The sequence below is a fragment of the Glycine soja genome, chromosome 10 (assembly GCF_004193775.1).
Source record: "Glycine soja cultivar W05 chromosome 10, ASM419377v2, whole genome shotgun sequence".
Classification (NCBI taxonomy): domain Eukaryota; kingdom Viridiplantae; phylum Streptophyta; class Magnoliopsida; order Fabales; family Fabaceae; genus Glycine; species Glycine soja.
The window spans coordinates 41,054,671-41,071,577 of NC_041011.1; the positions used below are offsets into that span (position 1 = coordinate 41,054,671).

At 33.8% G+C, this 16,907-nt stretch overlaps 3 protein-coding genes across 5 annotated transcripts; 2 read left to right on the top strand and 1 right to left on the bottom strand.

Moving 5' to 3' along the window:
- The first annotated feature begins 3,508 nt into the window (after positions 1-3,508).
- LOC114371240 (zeta-carotene desaturase, chloroplastic/chromoplastic-like) lies at positions 3,509-8,658 on the top strand. Its single transcript, XM_028328696.1, has 14 exons — positions 3,509-3,981; positions 4,150-4,274; positions 4,478-4,612; positions 4,763-4,835; positions 4,918-4,991; positions 5,175-5,279; positions 5,567-5,811; positions 5,894-5,981; positions 6,088-6,130; positions 6,216-6,372; positions 6,505-6,633; positions 7,093-7,165; positions 7,610-7,774; positions 8,324-8,658. Exons 1-14 carry the CDS (start codon positions 3,846-3,848, stop codon positions 8,486-8,488), a joined length of 1,713 nt encoding a protein of 570 aa, XP_028184497.1. The 5' UTR covers positions 3,509-3,845; the 3' UTR covers positions 8,489-8,658.
- Positions 8,659-8,990: 332 nt separating this feature from the next.
- LOC114369386 lies at positions 8,991-16,035 on the top strand. Of its 3 annotated transcripts, none has more exons than XR_003657620.1 (9): positions 8,993-9,183; positions 9,296-9,471; positions 9,572-9,672; positions 9,952-10,017; positions 10,211-10,293; positions 11,493-11,539; positions 12,210-12,288; positions 12,390-12,545; positions 15,805-16,035. XR_003657620.1 is itself a non-coding variant. In XM_028326614.1 (8 exons), the coding sequence occupies exons 1-8, from the start codon at positions 9,127-9,129 to the stop codon at positions 12,477-12,479; spliced, it is 699 nt and encodes a 232-aa protein (XP_028182415.1). In that variant the 5' UTR covers positions 8,991-9,126; the 3' UTR covers positions 12,480-12,745. The 3 variants fall into 3 exon arrangements, 1 of the variants encoding a protein (XP_028182415.1); XR_003657621.1 differs by lacking the exon at positions 15,805-16,035 and adding an exon at positions 14,229-14,363; XM_028326614.1 differs by lacking the exon at positions 15,805-16,035 and having other exon boundaries at positions 8,991-9,183; positions 12,390-12,745.
- Positions 13,989-15,497, bottom strand: LOC114369385. The gene has a single exon (XM_028326612.1). It carries the CDS (start codon positions 15,225-15,227, stop codon positions 14,232-14,234), a length of 996 nt encoding a protein of 331 aa, XP_028182413.1. The 5' UTR covers positions 15,228-15,497; the 3' UTR covers positions 13,989-14,231.
- Positions 16,036-16,907: the final 872 nt, after the last annotated feature.

Sequence of the window (16,907 nt, forward strand, 5' to 3'; positions counted from 1 at the left end):
ATGTGCACTTCATGCTGGGTCTCCAACTTACTTTGTGATGTTTCAATAACATGTGAGTAAATTTTGTGAATGACATGTTGGATTTCCGACTTGCTTGAGTTCACAAAATTTACCACAAACTTAAAGTCTTTTCCAAAAAGGTAACATTCTCAAATAAATGATCATTCAATTCTCCTTTTCATGTTACACGCACTCCATATTGAGTCTCCGACTTACTTGGCAATGTTTCAATAAAGTGGGAGTAAATTTTGTGAATCGAATGCTAGGTTTCCGACTTGCTTGACTTTTCAATAAGAATCCCTTTTTGTTTCTAAAAAAAATTTTGATTTCCTTTCCTAAATAAAAAATATAACAAAATATAATTCATGTTTTTAAGGGAAGATAAATAATTAAAAAGTCACTTTATTTTTTAGCGCACTCGATTAAAGGGTGTTGTTTTCATGATGGACACGCGAGGTGCTAACACCTTCCCTGTGTATAAATGACTCCCGAATCCTTTTTCTCCAATCCTTGACCATTCCTTATCTTTTTTGTTTTCTTGACATTTTTCTTAAATAAACGTCGGGAGCGACTCCACAAGTTTTCCATTTTTTGAAAATAATTTATTTATCTAATTTTTTATTTCGCCATCCCGTCCTGACCACGTTACTATAGACGTTGTTAGGGGTGACGAGTCTCAACGTATAACGTTGTGATCACCACCACCGCCTACTCTCTCTTCCCCAACCTCATTTTATTTAATCTATTGTTGTTTCATTGTTTGAGGTTTATTTGTTAGGTTTAATAATTTGATCTTGGGTTCTAAGGGCTTTGAATGTGTGGATCAGATTTTTGGGTTTTTTTTTTAACTTTTGATTTTGAACTATCAATTTTTTGTGGACTTTTTGGAGGGTATATATGTGCACCTATTATCATAGTTTATGGGCAATTTCAAATTCTAGACTTGAGTTGTCGTGGTTGTCATTAAGTTCAATGTGTTTTGGGAATGAGAAATGATCTGATTTTGAATTTGCAATAAATGACATGTGGTTGATCATAAAATTTTAAGATTTGTAATAGATTTTTTAATATTTATTCCCTTTTTGTCCTTAAATATTTATTGGATTTTCTTTTTAATCTTTTCTATTTAAGAGAAAAAAATTATTTTTATGCTTTATGTAATTTTATATTTTCAGTTACTATAACATATAATTTTACCAAACATTTATAATACAATAAGATAACTTTTTAGTTTTCAACTATTACCTAACTTTTTAACTTTTGACTAATTTTTCCAAATACAACAACTATATTTGACAAGACATTTCAACTAATTTTTAACTTTTTTTACCTGCTTAAAAGTTCATTTGGTTGTTTGGTAAACAAACTTTTTTTTAGCAATTTTTAGTATTTTTTAAACATTACTTAAAGTAACATTTTCTTAAATGCTTCTAGCTTCTAAGTTTCTATATTTTATTTTACTTTTATCCTTAATATATTTATTCATTTTTTTTATCTTTTTAAAATAAATCATGGTATTATTTTATTTGTCATTTTATACTTTTCACCTACTTCAACAGGTAATTTTACTGAACACTTATAATTTAATAAATTAATTTTTCAGGTTCCAACTACCAGTTAGTATTTTAGCTTGTTTTTTCGAACATAGCCAACCTTAATAAAAAAAATTATATAAAAATTAATTACAAGTAATTACCTTAACTACACATATTTAATAATTAACTTAATTGCACATATTTAATATTTTATATATTTAATAATTACATTAATTACTTCATATACAAAGAAGAAATTTGATATATAAAATATAATAAGTTTCTTTTTTAAATCAATGATGACAAATGTATAAGGGGACATTAAGGACTGAATTGAATGCTTTATGTAATTTTATATTTTTAGCTACTGCAAGCTATCATTTTATCAAATACTTATAATTTAGAAAGATAATGTTTTAACTTTCAACTACTAGCTAGTTTTTATCTAGTTTTGCTAAACATAACGGTTATGTTTGACAAGACATTTCAACTAATTTCTAATTTTTTTTATTGGGTGCATTTGCATGTTCAATAAGCAAACTTTTTTTTTACTAATCTCTAGCGTTTTTTGGGAACACTAGCTTCTAACTTCTATCTTTTTATGTTTTGTTTCACTTTTATTCTTGATATATTTATTCATTTTTCTTGTTATCTTTTTTAAATAAATAACGATGTTATTTTTTTTTTGTCATTTTACACTTTTTAACTACTTCTACAACTATTTTTACCATATATTTCTAATTTAATAAATTAATTTTTCAAGTTTCAGCTATAACTAATTTTTCCGAACATAGCCAACCTTAATAAAAAAAACTTATATATATAAATTAATTACAAGTAATTACATTAACTACATATATTTAATAATTGACTTAATTACACATATTTAATATTTTATATATTTAATAACTACATTAATTACTTCAGATACAAAGAAGAAATTTGATATATAAAATATAATAAGTTTCTTTTTTAAATCGATTATGCCAAATGTATAAGGGGATATTAAGGAGTGAATTGAATGCTTATATTTGACTTGATTATAGAAAAATTAACGGCAAAAATCATTAAGGAATGATATTTAATTAGGAAGATAAAAATTAAAATTATTATTCTAATTTTGATTAGAGAAAATTATTGTGCCATAATTATTCATAAAATTGATTTGTGTGTAAATAAGTTAACAGGTGATAGATGAGAGCTTTAGGTTGCTTCTATAAGAAACAGTTGTTTGTAATTTAAAATAACATTTTTTTTTTGCTATTTAAGGATTATTTTAAGGGATTCATTGTTTTAAATTATTTTATTAGAATAAAATATGTATGAGTTACTTAATTATAGTGTGATATTGTATGAAACGATTAACAGAGAATAAAAATAACTCAGAATAGTTAGCTTAAATAATCAGAGATGCTTTCATATATAACATATGAAGACTTTAGGTGGAGATTATTTTGAATGTTCTAGAGATTTTGAAAGCCATTACTTAAAAAAAAAACAATGATTTTTTTATAGCTTTAATACATTTGAAAATACTTGAATTATTTGAGAATTTTTAACTTGGTCTCTAGATGAAAAAATAATTATGTTTAAGAGATAAGTGATAAAATTAACTGATAAATTAATCGAAGCTAAAATAAAAACTAGCTTTTGTTGTTTGTCTATTTACATATGAACCAAAGATTATTTTCCTTGGATAAAATATATAATGTAAACTTGTTTTGGTAAATGATATTGTTTAGAAAAAACCAAAAATAAAAATAAAATAAAATATGGAGTGTAAACTAGGACGAGGTTTTGACTATTGACATGAACTGTAATTCCTGTCTCGCGCTTTTGCAAGAAAGAAGAAACTAGAAATGGATAAAAAAAACTTAAGGCCACCAATAGCTGACACGTAAGATATGTATTAAGCGAAAATAAGGAGTGAAGTGTTTAAAGTTTAATAAAGATGGAAAGTGAGTCTCTCCACCGTGTACGAAGGAGGTGCATTGGTCCATTATCTATCGTTAATGGAAGTGGAAGTAGCACTTCCATTTTCCATTTTGCATTTCCCAGTAGAGTAGGCAAAGCCAAATCCAAAGGGAACACGTTCATTCAATTGCAATTATTTATATTAATTAATAATAATTCACAAATTGTGTGTGGCCAGCACTCCAATCCCCTCCCTCAACTACCCGACAAATTTTCCATTCCCGGCATCTCCTCCCAGCCTCGTACCCCAGATACCTTAAATTCGCTTCATAACACAATTTCGTTTCTTTCTTTGCCGACCAACTCGGTTCTTTTTTTTTTCTTTCACCTTCACCTATGGCCATGGCTTCTTTGATTCAGTGTTCTGCAACTTCCCTCTCCGCTGTCCCCATCACTACCCGTTTCACCAGGACCCACAAGTCTCGCCTTCGCTGCTCCTTAGATGCTAATGTTTCCGACATGAGCGTTAACGGTTTGTAATTTCAGTTTCTGATCAATTTTCGATCTTACACTTATCTTACCAGTGTATTCTTTTCTTTTTTTTAATCTATTGATTTTCGTTCTGGGAGTGTTGTGTGTTTGCGATGTGTCACAATGTTTAGACAATAATAATTCTCATACTGTAAGTTTGACATGGCAGCGCCAAAAGGGTTGTTTCCTCCGGAACCTGAACATTATCGAGGACCAAAACTGAAAGTGGCAATTATTGGAGCTGGACTTGCAGGCATGTCAACTGCAGTGGAACTCTTGGATCAAGGCCATGAGGTTTGGCTCCTTCTCTCTCTGTTTCTCTTAATATAAGCCACTGATATTTTAATATTTTGAAATTGGATGTTATGGTATAGCATATAGTAAAGTTGTTTTTGAAGCAAAGGGGAGTGATTCCTTGATCGTTGATTAGTTTGTTTTTATAATTCAGGTGTGTTGTTTGCATTAGGGTGTTATGACTAATGTATTCTATCATTCAGGTGGATATCTATGAGTCAAGACCTTTTATTGGTGGCAAAGTTGGCTCTTTTGTTGACAAAGGTGGGAATCACATTGAAATGGGATTGCATGTTTTCTTTGGTTGCTACAACAATCTTTTCCGATTGTTGAAGAAGGTAAGCTGTTTTTACTTCCAGTCATGGTGTGCATTCTTCTTCATCTCTAAACCCTGTACTCTTCCTCTCTCTTTTTTGGCCATGAAACCTGTACCATTGACTTTATTTTCCATGTGCATTTGATAACTTCTTCAATACTTGGATGACTAGGTGGGTGCAGAAAACAATCTACTTGTGAAGGATCACACTCACACTTTTGTTAACAAAGGGGGTCAAATTGGTGGTATGTTTTATGCTGCTATACCTTGCTTCATTTTTGTTCATTTATTTTTGTGCATTGTTCATAACTTAGTTTTCTGGTGCAGAACTGGATTTTCGCTTCCCAATTGGGGCACCAATACACGGGATAAGGGCATTTTTGACCACAAATCAGCTTAATGTAATCACATTGTATATTCTATTATCATGTTTGTTTAGATTACATTATTTGGTCATCATTCATCACTATTATGCAGAACTAGAAACTAATATATTTCAATGCCCAACAAAAGTATATATGTTCATTTGATTTTCCTCAGCCAAACTATCATTGCACCTAACTTTACATATTTTTTATGAACAGACTTATGATAAGGCTAGAAATGCTGTGGCTCTTGCACTCAGTCCAGTTGTCAGAGCTCTTGTTGATCCAGATGGTGCACTGAGGGACATAAGGAATTTGGATAGTGTAAGAGGATTTGTTATTTTTTGGTCTATTTCCAAATGATGCTTCCTGATTATCTGTGCCCTCAGTTTCCATGTGTTCTTACACATGCTCAATTGCTCATGCCCATCCACACAGCATATACATACATGCACACACATACAATAGTAGTAGTTGTGAAGGTTCTTTGTTTACCAAACAAAGTAAAAATACCGATACTTGCTGCCCTAGAATCTAAGTTTACTCTTTCACTTTATATTGATTGTGTTTGCCAATCTTGTTCTTTTAACCATTATGTGCATTTGTAACAGATTAGCTTTTCAGATTGGTTTTTATCCAAAGGTGGCACACGCATGAGTATTACAAAAATGTGGGATCCAGTTGCCTATGCCCTTGGGTTTATCGACTGTGATAATATCAGTGCTCGCTGCATGCTCACCATATTTGCATTGTTTGCCACAAAGACCGAGGCTTCCCTTTTGCGAATGCTGAAGGGTTCACCGGATGTTTATCTGAGTGGCCCCATCCGAAAGTACATCATGGACAGAGGGGGCAGGTATAGTTTTCGATACTAGAATATTGCCACCATGACTATCCAAATTTCTTCCTATTTGGATTCTCATTCATTGCTGGAACAGGTTCCATCTTAGGTGGGGATGCAGAGAACTGCTTTATGACAAATCTGCTGATGGGAGTATTTATGTTACAGGACTTTCCATGTCAAAGGTGATATTTGTTTTTTTTGTTTGAAATCTTTACACACTTGGTTAGAATCCAAGTGACATTGTCAAAAATCTTTATAGTCAATACCTTATAATTTTTATTTTCTCAGGCCACTGCCAAGAAAATTGTGAAAGCTGATGCTTATGTTGCTGGTTAGTAGGTTACTCTTTGCTTTTGTATTTATTCCTTATTGTGTTAACAATCTTCAATACCTTAGTGTCATTTACGCAATGCCAGCTTGTGATGTCCCTGGAATTAAGAGATTACTTCCATCAGAGTGGAGGGAACAGGAGTTTTTCAATAATATCTATGAACTAGTTGGAGTTCCTGTAGTCACAGTGCAACTCAGATACAATGGTTGGGTTACAGAGTTGCAGGATCTAGAAAAGTCAAGGTAATTCTCTGAATTTTAGGGTCCATGTAGAAACTATAAAGTGATGTACTTTTGCTTTGACAGTTAAGATTGATCTATCCTTTGATCATTATTGTTCAACTTCTTCATGCACCCTTACTATCTGGATGACAGGCGACTGGGGAAAGCTGTTGGGTTGGATAACCTTCTCTATACACCCGATGCAGATTTTTCTTGCTTTGCAGACCTTGCACTTTCATCTCCAGAGGATTATTACATTGAGGGACAAGGATCATTGCTCCAGTAAGTGTTTGTAATCTTGCACTTCTAAATTTTCACTTCCATTCATGAGTTGTTTACCTGAAAATATTTTAAGGAAAGATTTAATTAAGTGACTTGCTTGAGTGTTCTGCACTCAGTATAATTATAAATGTATACATGGAAAAACAAAAACAACTTACATTTGCAAGAGTAGTGAAGAGTTGGACTATTTCTTTAAGATCTTAATGTCCCCAATGCTTCCAAAATACTGTTATCATCTCCAACAGTTTATGCTTAAAATCATGCATGACTAAGTATGTTGTGCAATGGATGAAATTGCATTATCAATTCATCATGCAACTTGTATCTGAGATTGGTAAATGCATAAGCTTTACCAAGCCTAACAAGTAACTTTTCATGGTATTAAAATTTGGTAACCATCATGCATATAATGTGTGATTTAGTGTTGACCTTCTAAGAATATAATGTTATATCTGTCAGATGTGTTCTGACGCCAGGAGATCCATACATGCCCTTACCAAATGACGAAATTATTGCAAGGGTAGCAAAACAGGTTGGTTAAAAGAATTCCATTTCTCTTATTCTGTTTTTGATATTTTCACCGTTGATTTAGTAATGACATGAAAGTTTGCATCCAAAGCTGGAAGGGTAGCTAGTGTGTTGAGTTATTTTGATATTTCAGCAGTCAGTGTCGTATGATGTGTTAATGGTGAATGCATGATAAATATTTTTAACAAAATACCAATATGGGATCACTTTATGGATCGAAAAAGACGGTTACCGGTTGGATTGGTACTTTTTCATTTGGTGTATGCTTGTTCATGCTGCTAATTTGATGCCTGACTGGATTCTTCTGATATCATCAGCATAGCACTTTCTATTATTTCCATCACAAATCACATCACAGGTTCCATTTTGTAGTCTATTTTGGGAGGTTTTAATCAATGGTAGATATTCAGTTCTCTTGTCATTACATTGATTTTAATTTATTTTTTAGGTTTTGGCACTGTTCCCATCATCTCAAGGTTTGGAAGTGACTTGGTCTTCTGTTGTTAAAATTGGCCAATCTCTGTACCGTGAGGGGCCTGGTAAAGATCCATATAGACCTGATCAAAAGACACCAGTGAGGAATTTCTTTCTTGCTGGCTCTTACACAAAGCAGGTAGCACCTTCTTGACTATGCTTCTCCTATGCATATAATATATTTCCTTTAAAATTGCATGTTATCTAGATGCTTCATAGCTGTGGTTTATGAGATCCTACAGGAGTCAGTTAACCTTTAAATTCTTATATTGGTTCCTGGGCTTGTAGTGTGACCTATGAAAAAATTTTAGAAAGTGAAGAAGCTTTTATGACATGACAATAAATTCCTGCTTGCTGCTATATTTGATTGAATGGGATTACTTGTCTAGTGTTTTTTCAATAGATATTAGTATGTGCTTTTACTATGCTTGCTCACATCTATGGGATATAACTTGCTCAAACTCAAATTTACCGAACTAATTTAGCCTTTTCAAATTTGTGTTCAACCTTTTTTTTTTTATTTATTAACTGTTTTTTACTTTCTACTCCATGGCAATATTTTAATGAGCTCTTACAATTTTGCTGTGTTTGTTCAGCAATTGCTGTATGTTTTCTTCAGTTTCACTGCAGTAGTGAAATCTAAGTTGCATTGATGTTGCTCACTTTATTATTATTATTTTTTGTTCAGGACTACATAGACAGCATGGAAGGTGCAACCTTGTCTGGCAGACAAGCTTCGGCCTATATCTGCGATGCAGGGGAAGAATTAGTGGCATTGCGGAAGAAGCTCGATGCTGAGTTTAAAGACGACTTAAAAATATCAAATACTAAAGATGAATTGAGCTTAGTATGATAAATTTTCATGAGGTGGTCATGTTGACATGAAGCAATCTGGTTTTTTTGCATGCAACATTTTTCAATGTATATTCAATCGATAAATAATTACAGAATAGATTGTTTCGAAGCAAGTAGTGTTGTTTATAGTTCTTATATCCGGTCTCTATAAATTGTGATTCCCATCCAGCCATTGACATTCCTTACGCCCCAATTTTTTTTTTCTTTTGAACTGAAATTAGCATTAAAATAATTCAAGGTAATGAATGATCCAGGAATTGATCGCTGTGCAAGAAAATTATTTTCTTAATACATACTTGTTGAAATTTATAAGAAATTACAAAATTTAGTGAGTTTCACATTAATCTCTTTTTTTATGTATAATTTTTAATAAAATTTAACTAATAGAAGAAAATGTGTTCTTGATATTCTTAAAAAAAAAATCCTATTAGACATGAATATAAATTAAACTAAATTAAATACACGTAAACATGAATCCAAATCCCTTGGAGAGTGAGCAAGCCTTGGCCACACAATTATCAATTACACAAATAATTGAGCGAATGTATGTGTATCCACGTTGGTGGTACTGCGAAAGAGAAAACGGAGCAACACAAAGAAGCTTAATTAATGTAAATTATGAACATAGGATAGGAAATGGCAAAAATATGCTGCTGGAGTGGAACACCTCCACTACAACCTTTACAAAAGCAGGTACTACATACTTACTAAGAATCTATTATATGATTTATATCTATAGAGGCGAATTCGGACTTTCAAATTCGTTGCTGCTTCTCTGATTTATATTTTGACGTTGCTATTGCAGTTTCGAAGGAATCACGGCGTCCAAAACTGCTCAAACACTAACACACTGAATAGGAGGAAGATATATGCATGCTTGAACAGAGAAAAAGAAAGTGAAACACCTCAGATATTGAAAATAGCGGTGAGCGGGGTAACGGAACTCTTGAGGCTTTTCTCTCCTTCTTCCCATCAAACAAGGTGTCCATGCCCATGCCAACACAATCTCCAACCTTGTTTTTACTTATCTATCTATTAATTGCTCTATTCTAAGGAGTCACTCCCACTTAGTTATATGCAGCCTTGAGAAACAGAGAGATCAAATTGAATTCCCAGCTTCGAGCGTCGATGATGTTCTAAGGATCATCAAGTCTGATTACGACAACGCTTATTTCGTAACAGGTAGCATCTTTTTTTTTTTTAATTTCCATTTATTTTACTAATTCAACAAGACTTAATTATCAATTTGGTCTCCAAATTTTTAAAATTGAAACATTTAATATAATTTGGGGATCAAATTGATATTTAAGCCAATAAGATAATGATATCAGTTTGTTTTTTTCGTGGTGTGCTATCTGTCTCTTAATTTTTGCATGCATGATGAAGCGGGATCGTGCTTGCAGAAATGAATTATACGGCTAAAATTAATGGACGCATTTCTCACTTTTGTTTGACAACTAGGGAACTTCTCTTCTTCAATTTATGCTGAGAACTGTATCTTTGAAGACCCAACTATTAAATTTCGCGGTAAGAATTATCGCCTTTCACCTATAACAACTTGTATGCTACCCTTCCTCTTGTGCTTGGCTTCTCTTCTCCTGCTTACTCTTCATCAGCAACTCGAGTTACTCATTGCTGTCATGGAAAAAAAATATGAAAGAAAAGAAAACATCACTTTGATAATATACAATCAACTAAGCTATCATGCATGGTCATACAGGTAGGGAGTTATATGCGCGCAACTTGAAATTGCTTGTTCCCTTCTTTGACTCTGCATCAATTATACTACAAAAGATTGATAAGGTAGATATTCTCTGTAAATTAACATTTTATACTTGCTAGTTGTAAAACTAGAAACCTACACCAAGAGACCATCTCTCTGTTGGAACTCTTGTCTAAGGAACTATTTTGTGGAAAAGAAAAGTGCAGTATTTTATATCTTCCTCATTAAAACCATTTACACTTGTTTTGATTATACATTAAGAAGATTCACATTAACTAGGAGTGATTCTATTCATATTCATAATCCGAAAACTGTATTTCCCTTTGTTACTAAGGTAGAGATTCTTCAAGTATCACCTGGAAGAATGTACAAATGGGGGGTGGGGGTGGGGGGACATGGGACTTAGCATCATACCATTGCCATAATGTGGTTCTTTTGTGTTTGGACTTTGGATACTCCATGGTTATATTGAGAAAATGGTCAACTTTTAGAGATGTAAATAGAGTTTGTATTAAACCAAGTTTCAAGTTCCATATTGTCGAGAAAATGAATTTAAATTTCTAAAAACGTTAACTAAAGTGGGAGATTCCAATGCATTGTGAAGTGTTATGATTTTGGAATTCAATCTTTGACTCATGGGAAGTCTACATTTATCTTTAGATGAAGGAGATTGCACTTTTTAGTGGCTCTTGGGAAGCTGGGGCAATTAATAATTTAATATCCACCAACTCATTCATGAATGGAGCCACACCACCCCAACCTAAAGAGGGGTTATGCACCCAAGCAGAAGGAACATGATTCTAAGAAATATGACATAGTCTCTTATGAGAGACAAAATGTTTATCACTCCTTATAAATCTTGAGTGAGAGATTTAGGCTTGTAGGATAATACACAACTTGGAGAGGCTTTTTTAAGTTTGTCTATAAAACTTGTAATTCAGTTCCAGATGTGTTAATTTTGAACCTATGGTCTAGATACTTCGAACCATTTCTTACCCATTTGCGTTATGATTTAGACCCTTAAAAAGATTTGTTTCTCTCTTTTGATTATATGTGCTTATCAGTCATCTTTCTCCGTTACGTTCCTGTATTGTTTTTCTCTGCAAATTGAAAGTCCTGATATTACAACTCTCATGACTCTGTTAATTTAAATCATACACACCTTATTGCTGGATGTTTCTTTCAATCAGTCTCTACAATAACTGATAGGAGATTGGCCTCTTGAGCTACACTATTTACTCAAAAAACACATCTTCATGTTCTGCTCATCTTCATGCAGGATGTTGACTCTGACACAAATTTTGTGCTGGCATCTTGGAAACTAAGGTGCTTATCCCACTCCTTATATGCATTAACGTGTAACATCAGCATTTCTATTTTCAAGCACTTTGTATTCCCTCAGTTCAGGAGTTACTGAAAACTCCGCAAATGGAGATAGAGTTCAATAGCTTCATGAGTTGATAAAAAAGATAGAATTAGCCTTATCTTGATTTTGAATCTTGCCATGTATAATGCTAATTTATCTGTACAATTTGATCATATGTTGCACATATATACCTGTGTTGAATCAATGAAGATTATTTTGGTTCTCTCTATATATGCATTGTTCAAAGAATTATAAAGTGCTTCTAAAAGCAAAATGGTAGTGATGTTCTGGATTATAGATAAATTTCTGTATTTGGCATCCTTTTGCCTTTAACACAAAGCGCTAAAAGGATCCCTAAAGAGTTTGCTACTTGCTTCACTTAAGTGTTCTGAAATTAGGTACAACATAGATGTGTGGTCAATTTTATAGTCTTTGTGCATTCCTTAGGTTTGTTAGGTGCCCGGTACGAGTATGATAGTCATCAGTTTTAAAGTGTCAATGCCTCTATTAATCAGGAAACATCACCTACGAGGATATTTGAAGTTACATGCCTGGCCTCCATTCCATGTTTTCATCACTTAAGATTCTCAATTTCTTTGTTAATTTACTTTTTGGGGGTCTGATATGCAGGACCAACTTAAAGCTTCCTTGGAGGCCTCTAATTTCAATCGATGGAAGCACAGTTTATGAATTAAATGAAGATTACAAAGTCAGTCAATACATCCTTTTCTTTCTGCTGTATACCATTTTACCAATTGATGTGATTTGAGATCCATGTTAACTAGTGTTTGCAACTTTTTTGTTTGACAGATTGTTAGACATGTTGAGAGTTGGAACATTTCTGCAGTTGAAGCAGTTTTGCAGATTTTCTCCTTTAAGTCTAAAAACCCAGGTGGTTGAGACATCGAGTGTCATGAAATTATCCATGTGTCACTCTCTGTTGGCACTTTCAAACGGAGTCACTTGGTAAATTTAACTGACAGATATTTCATAATGATTCTTAATTTATGTAGTTGTTAAAGATTCCATTTAGCCTATCAGTTTTTCTGCATGACTGGCTTATTTTTCCTATAGGCACAAGTATAACTAGGAGTATTTGCAGAATACGTATGTTCTAAAAAAAGTGTTTATTACTGGTGCATTAATTGGGAGAATTTTCAAGTGAATGTTAGTATATCCACACAAAGCATGAAAAATCAAAGGCAGAATTGCCCTAAAGCAAGCCACAAGAAAAGAAAACGGACTTCTTGTTGACAATACACTAAATTAAGTTGAGCAGGCAAAAGATTCCCTTTTCCGTTTAAGTCTGTTCCACTGCCTATACTTGCCTGCAGTCTGTAATAAGTATGGAGTAATTCCATTTATCAGTTGAAGGATCAGCTTTATCATTTGCCCCACAAGAAGTGCGTCTGTTGCTATAATGATGGGGTGAGACTAAATTACAGCACCATAGTGCTGTTAGCACAACCAATTTTTCTGTGACACTACATTATTATTTCCCTCCACTATCTCTGACTACTGCAGCACAGCCATCAAGTTCAAGATTACCTTTACCTTTTACTAGTGTCTTTATAGTTCAAAATGAAATTTCTCCTTTCAAACAGGCTAATAGCCCATCTCCAGATTTGGTATGAGTAGCTTCTTAGTAGACCATCTTTTAGTTGCATTTGTGAATTATGAGAAGGCTTTGTAGTTACTTTTTGACCAAAATATATCCCATATATAGCAATATAGATTCCAAGGAGTTCAAGCTAGGATGGAAGTCATGTGAGAATTGGTTCATTTGAATTCATTTAGCACAGAAGATTGTTGGATGAAACACATATTTGGGGTTGCAATCTCTAAGAATGTGGCTTACGATTTCAATGGCCAGCCTTCTCAAGGTTTTCCAACCTAGTTGATTTAATATTAGAAAATGGTAGTAGTAAATAAAGCAGTCATGTTGCAGAGAATCTCCACCGACCACCATACTGATATTTACAAGAAAGGTATAGTTATCTTTCTATCTGTATTATGCTTGCCATATGATAGCTAAATGGGGTCTATGAGTCTATGACAACACTATGGTATTATTTAATCTGAGAATCCAAGGTGGAACGGTAGTTACGGTACTAGTGCCTGGCTGCAATTTTGCTCTGTCTTACATTTGTTAATTTGGTTTCTCACAACTCACGAGTCACCATAAGCTAACCAACTCGTTCAGATTCAAACTCATCCATGTGAAACTAAATTACAGTCACAAATAGCACAATTCTTCTGGGGGGATACACATCATGTTTAGACATGCAGAAACTTTATGCTCTAGTTGTTGCAATGGGCCATACATTTTTTTTATATAACTCATTACTTCATTACAATTTTACGTGTTACCATGAAGTTCCACAGTTTTGTTAGAGGGCAAGAAATGGATAACCATGTAACTACTTTGTTCCTACTACTTGAAGACAAACTTAAGATAAATAACTGTACAAGAGAGACAGGCAAGTATACAAGAAACTGCTCTCCAATTCAGAGCAATTCAAAGTTGAAACCCCATGAAAACAATAGTTTCAATAATTAATTGAAACAGAGAATTTGAAAATCAATAATCACAAGTGAAATCATGAATGTGGAAAAGAACAATGAACTAATCCAGTTCCAAAATTTCAGACTCTAGTCTCTCCACCAAGCATATAGCAACAAAGAGAAGCCACCATTACTACTCCCACATGACCTTGTAGATGAAGAGCACGAACTTCTGCCACCATCACTGCTCTCCTCCGCCCACTGCAACACACTGGAGCTCGATGGCGATGTCCTGAAGATCGATGGTGCCATAGTGGGTCCCACCAACCTCTTCTTCATTAACTTCTTCTCTGGACCCACCATTTCAGGCCACACAGCACCACCATCACCTACTTGAAACACAAAAACACCATGGCCATTGTTGCCATTGCCATCTTCACTATTAACCACCCAATTCAACACGTCCCAGTAGAACTCTACTTCAACGCCATCAATGAATATTTTCTCGTTGCCTCTGAATTTCCACGCCAGCCTTTTCACCACCAAACAAACTTGACCATCCGCTTTCACTCTCAGTTCTTCTCCACTGCACAATTCAATCTCTAATTCGTGTTTTGAACCCATGAACTCGCCCCTGGACACGTAACTCTTGCTTCCAAACACATGTTCTCTTCTCGACACAAGAGTTTGGTCACTGGGTTGGTGAGTTGAAAGCTGCACGGGAAGACCAAGAACAAGATCACCCAGAAAGAATTCAACCCTGCCATTGCAGCAGATAGCAAGGTAGAAGCATGACTCAGGCTCAGCTGAGTTTCGAGTACTAAAAAGTGTTTCAGAGAAGTCCCAGTGAAGTTTGATTTTCTGAGAACGTTTGTGGGGGCGAGTGAGGTAGATGGATTTGGATCCTGGTCGAGTTCGGAAGAAGGAGAAGGTTGAAGGGTTGAGAGGAATGGTGATGGAGAAGGTGTGAGGTGCATAAATGGTTAAGGAGTGAGAGAGAAGGGTTCTGCACCAGGTGAGTGTAAGGTACGTGGAAGAGTTGCAAAGTTGAGTTTGGTATATGCAGGTTACTAGGTTTTGTGGCACTTGAGTGATGCTTGAGCTTGAAGGTGTGTTGGGTTGGCTGAAACAAGCTGGGATCATGTTGTGTTGTTTGTTGTTCCTTCTTGGACGTGTGTGTGTGTGTGTTTTTCTCAAACCATGTAGTTAATGTTTGTCTGTTTGGACTTTGGATGGATGGTTAGGTTGTTTTAGTATCGATTATGGGAGAGGAGTGTGTCAGTGTGTGTTATTGGTTTTATGTGTGTTGGGGGGAAATTTTGTTGGACTTGTGTTCAATGTTTAAGGTTGTGAGTTGTGACTTCTTTTGAGATGTTGGCAAAAGTGTAGAAGTAATAATGAGAAAGCAAGGCTTGCTTGATATTAAAAGAGAAAAAGAGGGAGAATACGAGGCTTTTTTGTGTTAGCCTTTCAAATACAGTTTGTTGGTTTCCTTGAATTGCGCCTTTGACAAGGCTTCAAAAGCCTTTTGTCCCTCGTAGTATGTATGCTCGTGAGCTGGGTTGCACTGGGGGTCTGCAACTTTCCAAGTCATTCGAATTAACAATTATATATGCCATGACCCGTTTTTATTTTGTTATTGATTACTACCTTCTCAGTTCCCTAGCTTGAAATGAAATGTCATAAATCCTATTTATAATGTTTCAACTTTGAATATCAGAAGCATTGGACATAAAATGATCGTGCCATATGTTTTCGCACGGAAGCAAAGGGAGGCGAGAAGACAACTGACTTTTCACATTATCCAGTTTTTTCTATTAAACAGCTGACATATAGATTATAGAGTGTTAAATTTATATAAAAAAAAATCCATATCAATAGTTTTAACTGTTGTTTTATTTGCATAACAAGTAAATTGCTTGATTATAATATCTATTTAAATTCATGGTTGGTTTTAATTTATAAGCAAATTGCTTGCAAACCAAAATATGTAACATTATATTCATTTTCGATCCCTCCTGTAAAATGTTATATTCATACAACATTTAAATGTGAAACTTCCTATTGAGAAATACTGTTTTGTATGAAAACAAATAGAAGAAAGGAAATTTACTGTCATTCTATCCTATACACCCAAAGGGTTTGGTCCAGCGAAAGTGTGCCAAGTGCGCAATTAAAAGTGTGTCGAGGGAGATTCTTCATGAGGAGGGACACCCTGACTCAATTCTTGTGAAAAACATCCCTGGGATAGGGAGTTAATTTACTCATGTCGCTCTAAGTCAGAAATTTTCTCTCCACAAATTACTACGTATGACAACTTTATTAGTTTTAAAAATAATTATCTTTAGAATCATATCAAATTTGTGATTAGATGATATTAGTGATTAAATAGTAGTATAAAATTATGAGGAACAATTATATATAAACTATTCACGGTGGCTTCTGTGAAATATCTAAATTTAACTTCTTTTTTTTATATAATTTTTACATATAACCAATCAAATATATACATGTATTTGTGATGTGTTGGTGTGGGTTTTTCTTTTGTACAAAATAGCAACATTACTTTCTATTATTCACAAAATACTTTTTTTGTAGAACTTTTGTAACACTATTTTCTCTTTTATTTCTATTCATTTGACCAATCTTATCTCAAGTTTCTCTCTTTTTTTATGTTTCTTTCTTTTCTTATTTTTTGACTGTACTGGAAAATATGAAAAAATTATACAAATACAATTTATCTTCTCCTAAAGATATTTATTCGTCCAACAGATTTGCAGCCAAAATTATGCTTCAAATCTTGAAATTATACCGAATTAGCGT